The sequence below is a fragment of the Halichoeres trimaculatus genome, unplaced genomic scaffold (genome assembly GCF_033239565.1).
Source record: "Halichoeres trimaculatus isolate MK-OKI-2021-1 unplaced genomic scaffold, fHalTri1.1 fHalTri1_scaffold_22, whole genome shotgun sequence".
NCBI classification, from domain to species: domain Eukaryota; kingdom Metazoa; phylum Chordata; class Actinopteri; order Labriformes; family Labridae; genus Halichoeres; species Halichoeres trimaculatus.
In genome coordinates, this window is record NW_027437200.1 from 8,531,220 (window position 1) to 8,546,314 (window position 15,095).

Sequence of the window (15,095 nt, forward strand, 5' to 3'; positions counted from 1 at the left end):
CGCGCGTTATGGTTGGATTGCCGACCGTCTCACACAACAAAACGGCAGAAAAAGAAAGAACAGAAGAGGAGACTTCTCCTCCTGGAGTCGTATGAACGCGGATCGTTTTCACGCCGTCCTCATGTAAACGCGGGTGGCTTTTGAAAACGCAAAGGAAGAATCGTTGCGGGAGTCTCCGTGTAAACGGGGCCTAAGATTACACATGACTTACACATCTACCAGACAAGGTTATAAAGAGACCAGAGGTGCCAAAAGTTCCTCACAGGAGCTTTAAACATACAGTATATGTCTGAATTTCTGCCCTCTTCTTGATCAGTATTGATCTGTAACCATCTATTGACATCAGGAGGAACTAATCAGTAAAGTAGTGCGCTCCAGTTTTACTTAGGAGAGACCCTGCAGATTCTCGGCTCCCCTTATGTGAGCTCTCATGTTCACAATCAGCATCAGCGAATAAAAAGCTGATTAACTTCCCTTCACCACACACACCTCCTGTCCCCTGATGAGCAGCTGTGTGTTTTACAGTCAGAAACACAGGTGGAATATAGAGAAACAAAAAGATAAACATTGTGTTTTTGCTGCAGGGATCTCACCTCACTCAGCTGTGATTGGGCAGATACCTCAAGGCTGTTTAGTTGATGTTTTCAGTGCTAAGTGAGGACCATCAGGAGGCCGTGTGGTGGATCACGGGTCCTTTCACACCCTCAGCCTCGTCTGACAGGCTCGTCATGTCTGCCGCTGCGCTCTGCTGCTGTGTCTGCAATCACTGTGCAGCCACTGTGGAGCCTGTAAGTGAGCCAGAGGAGATTAAGGTTAACAGTTTTCTGTGTGTGTGTGTGTGTGTGTGTGTGTGTGTGTGTGTGTGTGTGTGTGTGTGTGTGTGTGTGTGTGTGTGTGTGTGTGTGTGTGTCTGTGTGTGTGTGTGTGTGTCTGTGTGTCTGTGTGTGTGTGTGGGTGTCTGTGTGTGTGTGTGTGTGTGTGTGTGTGCGTGTGTCTGTGTGTGTGTGTAGCGGCGTGATTTTCAAGGGGACCACAATTGGGATGGCACCGCTGGAGGGGATGTGCAGCCTGGAGAACTCTGGAGGCATCAACGTGGTACGTGAAGACACTTTTCTTCTTTGCTTCATTTCTTCTGCATCATTCCCTCTCCTCTTCCCCCAGATCTTTACTTTCAGCTTCAATCTGTTTTCAACTAATTGTTGTTTTGTTTTTTTGGGATTTAACATCTTCAAAGTAATTAGATGTTTTAAAAAATCTTTTAAGCTCCAAAGATCAGGATTACTGTCTGGAAACTTTTTGTAAAAACCGTGAGGGGATGAGAAGTTATGACTGTGCAAGGAAATATTTTAGATCGACATTAGAAATTAAGTGGTTTTAATATTAAAGTATTTGTAAAAGCAAGTTTTCCATCTGAAAGAACAACTTTAATTTGTGTTGAAGTAATCTTAGACCAGGACAATCCGTACTTTGACTCCAGGGATGAGGTTGTATTCTTTGTCCACGGCTGCTTTTAAAACGTCAATCATTTACAGCACTAAACTGAAAAAAATGAGTCAATTTAGGACTTGGATGGAAAAGTAAAGCAGCAAATGCTTTAACTGTGGAGCACAGCTACAAAGAAAAGATTTTGAATCATAAATTATACACGGTAAATGAAATAATGACTCAAAGTGCAGTAAAATGATGATGACTTTAACTACCTGCATCCTGATAGACAGTTAAATCATTCGGGCTGACTAGTCTGGACGATTAACGGCGTTTTGAAATAATCAGCATCAAATAAAGTCTGCGCTCATTAAGCCAATATGAACAATAAACGAACACTGTGTGCTGACACTGCAGGCAGACTCATCAGCTAGCTGCTGTCAAGTTATGTGAATATCTTCTTAAATGATGCCATGACTTCTTCATACTTCATGGCAGAGTGTCAAATCTAAAGCAGCTACAGTACATCTGGAAAGTTCTCACAGCACTTCACTTTTTCCACATTTTGTTCTGTTACAGCCTCATTTAAAATGCATTAAATTCATGTGGGGTGAAGGGCTTTCACCATTGCTGCCCCCTCCCTCTGAAGCTCTTTACCCAAACACATTTGTGACTGCTCTGACCTTCCCATAATATAATCCCAGCTCAAAACTCACTCTTTTAAAAATGTATTTTAACTTTTGGTTCTTAAATCATTGTGTTAGTGTGTTTTGTTTTTAATGTGCCTTTAAACTTGCTTTGAATTCTGTAAAGTGAATTTTGTGGGTTCATCATTTTCCTTCCTGCTGAAGGACTGCTTCTGGCCTCATGCTAAGGCTGGCACACATTACAGGATTCTTCAAACCTTCACACATTCAGAGACCATACACTTGATGATAACAAAAGACAGATCGCACAAGATGTCTGGAGCAAACCACACACTAACAGATTCTTCAGCAGAGTATCAGCTTCTTCACGCTCAACATTCCAAATCACCCTTCATTAAACGTGACTTCAGTGTAAACAAACGTGACGGAGGAACAGAAAAAAACAATAATAGTCGTTTCCATCCTCAACAGTTTTGTAGAACAATTCCAAAGTGAACGCGTGCACTGTCCGACTTGCAAAAAGAATAAATATTTTTTATTTTACATTTCAGTACTAGACCTTCATCAGGCAAACAATTTGATTATGAGACTGAACATGTTAAATAAAAGGTGGTGGCCTCAAACCTGCAGACACTTTCTCATCATGACGTCAAAAAAAGTGATCAGAACAGATAATAAAGATTAGATTACCTGGCTGAAAGAATAGAGCGACAAAAAAAAGAACCACAAAGTTTACAATCAAACACACTCAGAATAATATTAAGGGAATAAAAAATCCCATAGAAATAAAACAAAACAAATTAAAAAAAGGGACAAAATGGTCTGAGTTGTTGGAGTAAGTTCTACATTCCAGTTTTCTTCCTGATAGTGGAAATGTCTCCTCAAACTCAGACTTGTTGAGTGATATACACTTGACAAGGCACAAGGACCAGCTCATGAAACTGTAAAAAGTGAACCTGATTATCTGCTTCTATTTTTGTCAGCCAGGTAATCTAATCCTTATTATCTGTTCTGGTCACTTTTTTTTACGTCATGTTGAGAAAGTGTCTGCAGGTTTGAGGCCACCACCTTCTCTTTAACATTCTTTGTTCCATAATCAAATTGTTTGCTTGATGAAGGTCTAGTACCGAAACATAAAATAAAAAATATTTATACTTTTTGCAAGTCGAAAGGTGTGCGGGTGTTTACCATGGAATTGTTCTACAGAATACCTGAACCTCCAACACACCTGTTCAGAAAAATAGATGTGCAAAGAATTTTTCTTTTTGGGCCGCTTAAATTTTGAAAAAAAAAACACACACACACAAAAAAAGAAAAACGATTAGAAGAAGTTGTGTAGACGGCTGGGATATGAGCTGTATGCTAACAGTGTGAGTTGGTGAAAGTAGTTACACACTGAGTATTACAGATAGATTTCTTGCTTACTCATCAGTCAGCCAGCTGAGTCATCTTGGGTTTTGATTAGTTTTGCTCGGGTTTACGTGACGTTACAGGCTGTACCTGCTCCTCTTAGAGCACCCCACACACCACAGGATTTTTAGTCACAAATATTAAACATGCTCATTATTTAAGATCTCTGAGTCAGAGGCCTTCCAGGCAGCTCCAACCAAAGTCTCCTAACACACCCCACACCACAAGAAAATCGCACGTGATGTAATTTGCCAATGTCAGACAATGAGGCCTTTGCTGGTTTTGATTGTAAGGAGGAAATTGGGACAAAAATCAAACCAATTGTCCTGTAGTGTGTACCCGCTTTTAGGTTGACTGAAAAGTTAGGATAGTTCAGTATTTGAAGTACAGAAACTACTCATTCTGCTGTACATTGAACTTATTGATAAGCATTTAACGAGTAAAGTTAATTTAATGTTATTTAAACATTCTGGGAATTTTCCCATTTTGAAACAAAAACAGATGAAAAGTTTTACACAAAAAAAAACAAACCATAGACCAGAACAGGCAGGAAGACATCAATCAACAAACAAACACAGCAGCGGAGATTAATTCCTATCTGCTGTCAGCCTCTCTTTACTTTCCGTCTGCTTTTAAAGTCAATAAACCTGTTTTTTTATTTTTGTTTGCATAAAACATTCAACAAAGATGGTCTGTGTATTTTTAACCGCTCTGCAGCTGACAGAAAACGTTAGCATCACTTACTCTTCTCCTCCCTAAAGAGCTGCGACTGATTTGGTCCCATTTGATGCGTCCAACTGTTCACTGTAATTCTCAGTTTCATTTTTTTACCTGTGGTTTGAAGTAAAGGCTGCATCAGATGGTAGTGAGGCTGGCACAATGGTGGGGAAAAATTTAATCCCTGCAAATTTGAGCCTCAGCTGCCGAATAAATGAAGGACCCAGCTGAGTTAAACGGTTGTTTCTTGATTAGGCTGGATCTGGGATGCTGCAGGAGTTTCTGCCCACAGCTGACGTTCAGTCTGCTGCCAGCTTCTCTACTTATATCGTTTGAGGTGGCCAAAGTTTCAGTCGGTAATGAAACACTTCTGCAGCTTGGTGAAAATGTAGTTAGCACACTGAAGGGACCACCCAGGGGGAATTTACCAAAGATGGATTTTGGTTGCTAATAGCTTTGGGAATCGTGCATCACTAAGGTGCAAACAAACAGAAAGTTTTGCAGCTGTGGCTCATAAATAGAGTTACTCCTGGAGAGAAGTTTTCCTTGTCAACACCTCTTGGTTTTAGTAAAACATAAATATTTAAAGTGCAATGGGTTGTTTGAGGAATCCTGTCTGAATCTTAAAAGATAATCTATGTAACAGTTGTTTTGGATCAGGGTGTGACAGATTTGCAGTGCACTGTTACTCTGATGACAAAGATTAGATCAGAGAAATTAATTTTACTTGATTGAGTCACAACAGTCAAGTCCCAACAGGTGTGTGTTTCACCCAGTGCTATGCTCACTAAGTTATTGATTTCAACTGAATGTAAAATGAAAGGAAGGGGACATCTTATAAAATCCAAGGCCCTCTTGGATTGACTTTGTTGGTGTGTAGTTGTTTCTGTATTTATCTACCTTGTAAACAGAAACCGGATATCCTGTCAGGCCACTCTGAAGTAGCTCAGGAATAAGACCCATAAATCATTTTACTAAAACAGACTCCATGACGTCCTACAGCTGTTATGCTGTATGCTTATTTTTTTTTATTTATTTTTTTTTTTTTAAGAGGATTTGATATATTTAAATTCTGTTTAAAATTAAAGAGATTTTCAACTGATATTATCTCTGGACCCGTCGTCACAGTCATGATGTACCACTCTCTGATGACTACTGGTGATGTGCTTCTGGGAACAAATGACTACTCCGTTGTCCAGGTTTTTCCCGGCATTTGTCCTGGTTGTGTTTTTGTAACAAATCCCCCAGAAGAACACCCGTTCCTCTGTTTCTGGAGAGTCTCAGCTTCACTGTAAAGAGTGACTTCCACAGAGGCTTTCCTTCATCTGATCTCGTCAGAATGAACCTCTGATTTTTTTGCAAAGTCAGGAACTCCCCTCTCTCCAAATGATGGTAAACTCTTTGGGCTCAGAGATGCAGCCAGTGCTAAGCCATAAACCAAGAGTGTAGTCCAATAAGCACCAAAAAGAAGAAGAAGAAGAACATTTTTTAAGCCCGTTGGGGCAGATACAATTTTCACACACACAACACTGCACAGAAATTTGCACTGAGGCGTGCAGTATGAGGGATCTGCACCGTTGGAGTTGTTTCTTTATCTTTGTTGAGATTCTGATCAGATTTAAGCTGACACCTCTCCAACTACCAACTCAGTTTCCAGTCTTGCTCAAAAACGGGACTTGAACCAGCAACTCTCTAATTGCCAAGTCCCAGTGGACCTACTACCACCCACTTGAGGTTACCCGTGAAAGAACAAGAACACAAAAACACTTCCCTCGAAGATAAGCTTCATCATTTCTTGGTTCATCCGTTCATGTTAGCAGAGAGTCTCAGTTTCATGGTAAACAGTAAGGGCGCTGTTACTCTGGCTTTCCAAATAGGCAACTGAATATGGGTGCTTGTGTTTGTTCATGAAGTGTACCATGACTGAGCACGGTACACAGCACTTACCCAGGCCAAACAAGCCGGACCTCAGGCCTGGAACGTGATTGGGAACGGTACGGATGGTCAGTGTGACCGCACCCTAAGTCACACAGAGGCTTCACTCTGGCTTACTTTAGCGGTATGAAGCTGACAAAGAAATTCCTGAAAGCTTTGTCGGGTCTGTCCTCAAGAGGAGAAGAAAACTACTTATTTAATGTTTGTTTGCTGAATGGAGGTGGATCTATCATTTCTTGGTGCATTCAGGGATGTCAGGGAACCTAAACTCTAACTTACATACAATACAGAAAACCTTCAGTCAGAACAATCTCGTACTAAATATCTGAACCCTCTGAACAAAGTGCAATTTGGGGGATCACATCATCTGACTTAAAATAGAGACGCTAACAAACATTCTATGGCTTTTTTTTTTTGCAGAAATGGGAAAAACAGATTCAATAAATATATCTAATTAACATTTTTAAATCAGTTTCTTTGCAGATCTGAACGGCTCTGTATAGAATCAGTGAGTTTGTGTTACGCTGGCTTTATATACGCGTGCAGCAGCAGCGGACTGGAAAGATCGATAGCTTCTCCAACCTTGATTAGCTTCTAATAGCCTGTTAGCTCTCCTGTGGGCTGAGGTGTCTCTGGAATATAAATGTTCTGTGGTTTACCAGGCTTGACACACACACACACACCGTCTCCACACACACACGCACACAGACCTGTTACCTCTGTGGTTTGAACCTCGAGCACCAAATAGCACCAGAGGGATTTCTCAGCAGAGTATCAGCTTTTTCCTGACAGCGAACACGGCCTTATTTTCTACAGTATGCATAATTCAGAGCCGAGCTAAGAGTGAATGACAGCTTTCAGAGGATCAAAGAGGAGCTAAATACATCGGAATATTGTTACTGTGCTGTGTGTGTTTGTGTTCATACAGATTTACCTCTGAGAGTTTCACTTTTTTACCTTTGAACAAGGACATAAAAACTACCTCTTTACTTCTTCGAGAGTTTACTTTTACAAAAGCCCTTCAAACTCAGACTGTATGTTTGTTTTCCTGCCTCAGTGTCTCAAATCAAATCACAGATATTCTTTTTTTACTTGATGACTAATATTGTGCCATAAAACAAAGATGCTCATTGTAAACCTTCTCCCATCAGGGCTCTGTTCAGAGCCTCTTAGAGGCAGAGAATTAGGGGCTCAGGAATTGTTTGACCTCAGCAAATCCAGCAGACTTCATCATCATCCTTAGTCAACACGTCTGCTTTTATCAAGGGTTTGTCTTTGACTTTAATATAATCCCAGAGGCCGATAAATGAGTATTAAGAGATGGAAAAAAACAAAGAGATGGATTCACTGAAGAGTCCCAGAGGCTCTGGGTTCAATGGGTTCATGTTTTAATTGCAGATTTATTCTTAAACACTGAGTGCTGTGCAGGAGCACGACAATAAAGACGGATTAGAAGTGAACTTACAGAGACATTTCTGGATGGTATGAAACCTGATCCCGTAATAAACATTTTGAGTGGTGATGGTTTGAGCTTTATTCTTTATGAACAGGCAACATCTCCTCTGTTTCCCCCTCAGGACCACTCAGAGCTCTCCATCGGCGCCGCGGCCACCATGGCCCACGAGATTGGACACAACTTTGGGATGAGCCATGACCACGACGGCTGCTGTGTGGAGGCAACCGCTGAGCAGGGCGGCTGTGTGATGGCCGCCGCCACCGGGTGAGCCTCAAACACAGCGTTGTCTACCTGTTAACACTCTGCTACTAAAACAGTTTTAAAGATTATAAAACAGCTGAATTACTCTTCATCATCATCATCATCTTTTTTCCTCTTATCCTCTCATCCTTCTCCTCTTCTAACTTTTTTGTCTTGGCCTCATTTTCCATGACTCTTCTCCTCCTTTGTATTCTTGTTGTCTTTCTCCTGTTTTCCTCTCTTACTTCATCTCCTTTACTGTCTGCAGCTGTCCTTTGTCCTTGGCTTTCCCCTTCTTTTTCACTTTTTCTTCTTCTTCTTCTTTACCTAATCTTCCCTTTTCTTTTTCTTCTTTGTTTACATCTGATGTGTTTTTTTTCTCCTCTACTTCTTCATCTTCTTCTCTCCTTTGTTATTTTATTTTGTATCAATCTTCTCTGTTACCTTTTCTTCAGTTTGATGATAGATAACTTTCATTTCTGAAGCTCAAATATTTCCACTCTTACTCTTAAAGAATCTCATCTTGTCTCTTCTGATTTCGGACTCAAGCTTTTCTCTGTTGATTTTCAGATAGATTTTTATTCAGCAGCTGTTAGTTTTTATAATGTTGTATTTCTGAAGCTTTCACAGGAGCTGAATGAAAGCGACATCCCTAGTGGTAAGAGCCTCTAAATGTCGCCCCTCAGTCCCTCAAGGCAGAACAGAAACAAAGAAGCTGCTGCTTCGTCGCTCACAGTAAAGGGACAAAAAACAATCATTTATGTATTTTCTTTTTTTGCATATTTTGTTTCTTCAGGCATCCGTTCCCACGCGTCTTCAGCCGCTGCAGCAAGCGCGACCTGGACAGCTACTTCCAGAAAGGAGGAGGGATGTGTCTGTACAACATGCCCAACATGAAGGACCTGGTGGGGGGGAAGAAGTGTGGGAACGGCTTCGTGGAAGAGGGAGAGGAGTGTGACTGCGGAGAGCCTGATGTGAGTCACAAAACGTTCCTTTTACAAGTGGTTTGTTTGTGGTTTTGTCGTTCTGTAACGTTAAACCTGATGTATAATCAACCTTAAAATCTTGCATTAAAGTGAAGTTGATACAACTCTGGGAACAGAAACAGTCCATAGCTGTATTTGAGATATCAATCATATCCCACAATCCTTTGCAGCAGATGGGGCTGTCAAGTTGTCAGTGAGATGTAGATGATTAAATTTTCACTCTTCTGAGCACTTCAGGGATTTTTCAACAATGCTGTTTTGAAGGTTGACTTTGGAAGTTTTGGGAGAAGAGAAAAAAGAAAGATGTCAAATTATCAGATTTTGCTTTTAGAGTTTGAGGTTCGTGTTCAGGACTGACAAGGGCAAACCACCCGACGTATTTCCATCAGGAGGAAACAGGCTGTACCTTCAGTCATAAATGTCATTTTCAGGACTGTTACTACAGGAAAAAAAAAACGTGAACATACATGAAGAAACATCAACTGTTAAACCTCACATGTTAAATTTCAGGGATTGGGATCTTTTGGAATTTAAGTCATTTTTACAAATTCTGCCTTTATGCTTCTTTTGGATCTCAGATAGAAATGTTTTTAGACAGTCAAAACTACCAACAGAAATCCAACCTGACGGGACTTTTTCCACCGTTTGTTCTTCACATATTCACTTTTTGCGCAGGCAGCCTTTTTGCATCATATCTGCTCAAAGTGTTGTTTACAGTTTTGCTGTTTGCTGAGAAACAGCTCCAGTCTGTGACCTCTGAAGGCTTTAAAGCTTTTTCTTTGTCTCAGTTTGGTTCTTGGGCGGCTGTGGTCAGGTGGTAGAGTGGGTCGCCTCATTGTGAGGTTGGTGGTTTGAACCCTTGCGCCTTCAGCCTGAGTAGTGCAGTGTCCTTTTGCAAGGCATGTGGCAGGTAGACTGAAACTGGTACAATCTATTCACCATTTACCACAATTACATTACCTCAAGGTGTACCCCAAACACTCAAGAGCGATCAGCATCTGCAGGACAGGGACTTCATTTCTGTTCTATATTTTGTAGCCAAAAGAAGAACTGATCATGTAATTCAAACTGAACTTACTGGACAAAACCAAACGTTAAAATCAGCTCAGTGTCAGAGTACTGTCTGTGGTCCACTGTGCTAGCTGATTGGCTGGCTGGCTGGCCGTCTGTGCTCCACTACAGTGAGGGCTCCAATAAAAATACTCTATCAGTAATGGTAATTTGAATATAACTGAAGACAAAACCCAGTTTGTCATTTCTGATCATAATTTTAGCCCATCAACACATCTCATAAAATATTAAACATGCTTTAAGGTACACGGTCCATGCCACAGGACACAGACCGCAAGTCCATGCCATGTGAAGCACAGAAAGCCTGTGCCCTTGGCAGGTTAACATCTTAATGTACAGCGGGGTCTAATATCCACTGCAATGAACTGAAATGAGTCAATTCAATAATTCAATACAATTTAGTTCTATGAACATGGATTTAGTTGTGATCTCTTAGGAAATTTGAGTAAAATCTGCTATGTGTATTTGAGTTACAACAACAAATGTTATTAATTTGAAATAAATTAAAGATAACATGTAAATTAAGAATAAATAAATTATCTAGATCTAGATAAAGATATTGCGTGCAACTGCTAAAATGAATAAAATTGGGTTAATTCAACGAAACATTTTTTTCAGTGTACCATCCTGGAGTTCCCCCTCATATCTAAATGTATCATCCATCATTCTGTTAACAGGAGGACATTGCTTTTTTCTGTGACCATGTGTCACTTTTTCACTGTATCCGTCTGCAGACTGTGACGGACACAGGATCCACCAACCAATACGTCATCAGCATGTCTATGTTAAACAATGATTCATTTATTGTTTTCCCTTCTTTCTTTTCTAGTTGTCTTTTTTTCTCATCTTTTTCCCCTCTCCTTTGCGGTTTCCCCTCTTCTTCTTCTACTGCTTTTGTCCTTCTTTATTCTCCTCCTCTTCTTCTTCTTCTTCTTGCTTTTTTAGTCTTCTTTTCCCCCTCTCCTCTTTCTTCCTTTCTCTTTTCACCTTCTTGTCCCTCTACTTCTTCTCTCATCTTTTTTTCTTTGCTGTTGTCTCCTTCTCTATCTTCTCCTTTTCTCCTTCTTCATCCCTGTCCAGTTGGTCTCAGTTTCTTCTTCTTCTTTCTCCTCTTTGTCCTTTATTCCATGACACATTTACTGAAAGGGCTGGAATATCTGCAGACTTGTTTGCTCTCTTAGCTCCAGTTAACAAAATTGATTAAAAATGATTGTGTTTATTCTTTAGCTGCATGTGTGTGTCGTGTTTCACACAGTTCAGTAGGTTTTGTAAAAAGGGACACACACACACACAGACACCATGAAGTATCCAGAATACAGACCATTGTTTGTAGAGATTATTTTCCTGACTAACTCAAACACGAGGTTTTTTCAGGTAATGACATTTTGCAGTTCAGTGATGATCTGATCTACTCTTGTGGTGAGTTCTTAGAGGAAATCTATTTTTAAATGAGAAATGATATTCTTGGTGTTTTAAATGTTATTCTTGGTGTTTTTGGTCTTGTATCTGGAAAAGGAAGCTGTCTTCCTCTCAGGTTTTATCTGTTGTTCTGCAGCCTCATCACCGATGCTTTCTGCGTCTCGTTTGTGCGACAAAGCTGAACGGATGCTGAAAGTTTTTCCTCAAATCGAGATGAAGTGTTTGCGCTCAATAAAGCCGGAGGTTAAGTAAACCTTCTCTGGTTCAAGCAGCAGAGCAAATTGAAAACAGAGGAAGCAAATTGGTATCTGACAGGCGCGGCGCCGCTGACGGGCTGTTTGTTATGAACCGGCTCGGAGCCGAGCTGACAGCCGAGCTCAGACTGCTGACAGGACACCTGTTCAAGCAATGCAAATGAGACGAGCTGCACAACGCCGCTTAATGCTCCACCCTCTGATTCCTGCAGCATGAAACACAGGAAGGCGGAGGGGAAGTCGATGAAACCCGTTTCTCTGTTGTTTTCTTAGAAGAGAAGTCAGAACCCTTTCAAACCAACGCTTAAACAGGAAACGTGTCATTTGAAATTCTAATGAGGAAACGTTTCTGCACAAAGTGTGTATGTAAGAGAGAGATAAGTGTGACAAACACACGCTCAGTCTGAGACGTAAAGTTCTCCTCTTTGTGCTTCTCCTGTTTGTGGTTGTTGTGTTCACCTGTAATCCTCCCTCCCTCTCTGTTTTCTCCCGACAGAAAAGTAATTGGCTTTTTTGTTTGTTTGTTTGTTTGTTTGCTTTGAGACGACTCCCACGTCTTTTTAGCATAACTGAAGTAGGTCATAGGGCTCCATGGCAACAGGAGATGTTTTTGAGTACGTTTTAAAACAAGAGCAGGATTTTAGTGGGGTTTTTTTTCCATCTGCTCGACATCTGTGGAAATCAGGATATGTCAGAGTCAGAGTCAGTCTTCTGTCGCTTTGTTTTTGATGTGTGGGTTTATTAAGACGAGTACAGACTGAAGTAACTTGAGAATAGGCTGTGAGAGGAGCCAAATTTATACCTTAACTATCTTTCATCATCCCATTGGTACACTGTATGAAAAGACTGATGGCGTCAGAGCTCCAGAAACTAGAAGTGATTTAAAGTTCCTCTTGCTGAGTTTCTGCAGCTGCGTCACAAAGTTTTGTTTTATAGTGTTTGTTATAATGTAATGGAGAACAGCCTGTGTTTATATTTACGTGTTTGTCATCAGCACATTGAGTAACTGTCACACTGTTTCACTAAACCTAAAGTCTGAGGCCATGTCCACATGTAGCCAGGTATTCGGGAACTGCATATATTTTTAGACATATAGGCCTATAGTCCACACAAAACTGCAGTTTTACATCACTGAAAACGATGATATCTGAAAACTCTGGCCATAGTGAGGATTTTGAAAAACTCTGGGTTTATGGTTTCGCGTAGACGCTGGAAAACTGAGCTTTTGGTTCTCAAACGTCACAGATGAATAATGGGTTTGGTATGCTTTACCACATTCACCTGACAAGTGCAGAAAAATGTCATTTTTCAAGGTATTAAAAAATAAAAATGAGGACTGAATTGCTTCTACTGAGCAACAACAAATTTGTCGGTGAAGTAAAAAATTGTACTTGGTCAGTTCTTGTATTGAGACAGAAACTTGAAAAGTACTTTTTTTTTTACCACATTAAAAAATGTATCATATTTAATGCATAAGACTCTGTCTCATTAACCTGTTAAATAATTTCCTTAAAAACCTGTTAAAAAAAGTTTTGTTTAGTTTTGTTCATTTTTTTATTTCGATCATATTTAAAAGTATAACAACCAAAGCGACACCACTGAAAACCTTGTTGACTGAAAAGGTTTAGGCTGAAGCTACTCAGCTTATGTGCCTAACCTTCTTACTGTACACCATTTATACCAGAACAAAACAAAAAGTCAATCAAGACAATCTCAACAACCAATGAATACTTAATAATTCATAAAAGAACTGAAAAGAAAATATCCAAAAAAGAACACCAGCAAATATAAAAGAATTCCTGAAGACTTTCCTATTATCCCCTTTTTTCTTCTTTTCTTCCTTGCTTCTCCTCTTCCCCTTTTATTATTTTCTTTTTTATTCCCCTTCTTTCTCCTCTCTCTTATTTCTTCTTCCTTCCTTCCCTTCCCTTTCCTCTTTTACTCTCTTACTCTCCCCCTCCTTCATCCTCCCCATCTCCTTTCTTTCTTCTTCTTCACCCTTCCCTCTCCCATATCTTCCCTTTTCTTCCATTTTCACAGTCCTTTTCCTTATCTCTTCCCTTTTCTTCCTTACTTCTTTGTTTCCCCTTTTCTACCCTTCTCATTTCCTTTCCTTCACTCCACCCTCCCCTTATTATATAGAAAATGTGTTCTACCTCCTTAAGGTTTGTCCTACCACTTAAGGCAGCTCAAGTTGAATTTACGCCTGTTTCAAAATGTCTGCTCTCATGAAATCTTCCACACACTTTTTTTTTCAGGAAAAACATTGATAATTTTCAAGTATTTGCAGTATATGGTCTAAATTGTTACCTATTTTTTTTAATTATTATTTTCTGCTTTGAAAGAATGCAAAATTACTACAACATGATTAAAAAAGTTGCCAAAACTGCCCAATTGACACAAAAACAATATTTCATAAACAAAATGATAAAGCAGAATTATTTTTTGTAGATTTTGTTAAAAGTAATAAACATCTCAGCCCCCCCCCCCCCCCCCCCCCCCAAAAAAAAAAAGGAAAAGTAATTTAAGCATCATGTTTGTCTTTGAAAATCTTGAATAAGACATTTTGCTGGACTTGTCAAGTGAATGCAGCTTATATCTAACTGACTTGTGACTGTGACGTATCTTTTCCTTGAATGAGGATCACTCCTGGTCCTCCTGACTGACTGCGTACTAACTTTGTGATCTAAATTCCTAATGCTGGCTTAAAGAAGACACAAAGTTGAACAAAGAAGATGAGAGTTTAGGCAGCTTCAGTCCAACTCTTTATTCAAAGCAAGGCAATGGAGTTGACGCAAAGATGGCACATGGTCAAAAACCCCAAAAACAGTTTGCAGCAGTCCCTGTAGTGACAACCAACTCTGTCTCTGTGTTTTCTGTAGAATTCTTGTCTCTCTGAGTGAGCAGATCTTGGTCAGCAGCCGAGGGCACTAAATCTATCAATTCTGGCAAAATGAATTCATCCTCTCAAGTTCACAGTCAGGCTAAAGTTGTCCAAGGGTCAAAGGTTAGCTCCTGCAGTCTTCTCAGACCTCTGCAGGATCAGGCTCTGGCAGGATTCATTAAATGAATCCACCCTGAATGAATCCCCAACAATTGTGTAAACCTTGGTGTTTAATGTGTAGAAGACAGATCCCGTTTATTAACACTAGATTCTGACTGATCCTGTCACTGTCAGTAAGTTACAGCCCTGTAGGTTAACGTGCACTGCACCTCTCTTCATCTGAAGTCATACATCAGCTCTGCTGTGGTGGGATCTCAACAGGTGTCCAATAAACTCAAAACACCTGCAGCTAACTCACCAGCAGTCAGTCATTTGACTTAACATTTTTGAACCTCAAATAAGCTCACTTAAAGAGGAGCTATTCTGCTTTTCTTTATTAAAACATGGAGATAAAGTAACAATACTGGGTGTTTAGAGTAAACATGCTGATTTTCAAACCTGTACCAGGGTTCCTACAGCTCAAGGCAAGTTCAATTTAAGACTTTTTAAGACTTTTTAAGACTTTTTAATGACGTTGGAAATCAAATTTAA

General features: G+C 40.1%; 1 protein-coding gene across 1 annotated transcript in view; it reads left to right on the top strand.

The window, feature by feature from the left end:
• adam19a (ADAM metallopeptidase domain 19a) overlaps positions 1–15,095 on the top strand; it is a 246,573-nt gene that overhangs the window by 190,706 nt on the left and 40,772 nt on the right. The window contains exons 10-12 of the mRNA XM_074662083.1: positions 1,011–1,095; positions 7,712–7,854; positions 8,627–8,804. Coding sequence (XP_074518184.1) covers positions 1,011–1,095; positions 7,712–7,854; positions 8,627–8,804 — 406 coding nt within the window. The remainder of the gene's footprint in view (positions 1–1,010; positions 1,096–7,711; positions 7,855–8,626; positions 8,805–15,095) is intronic.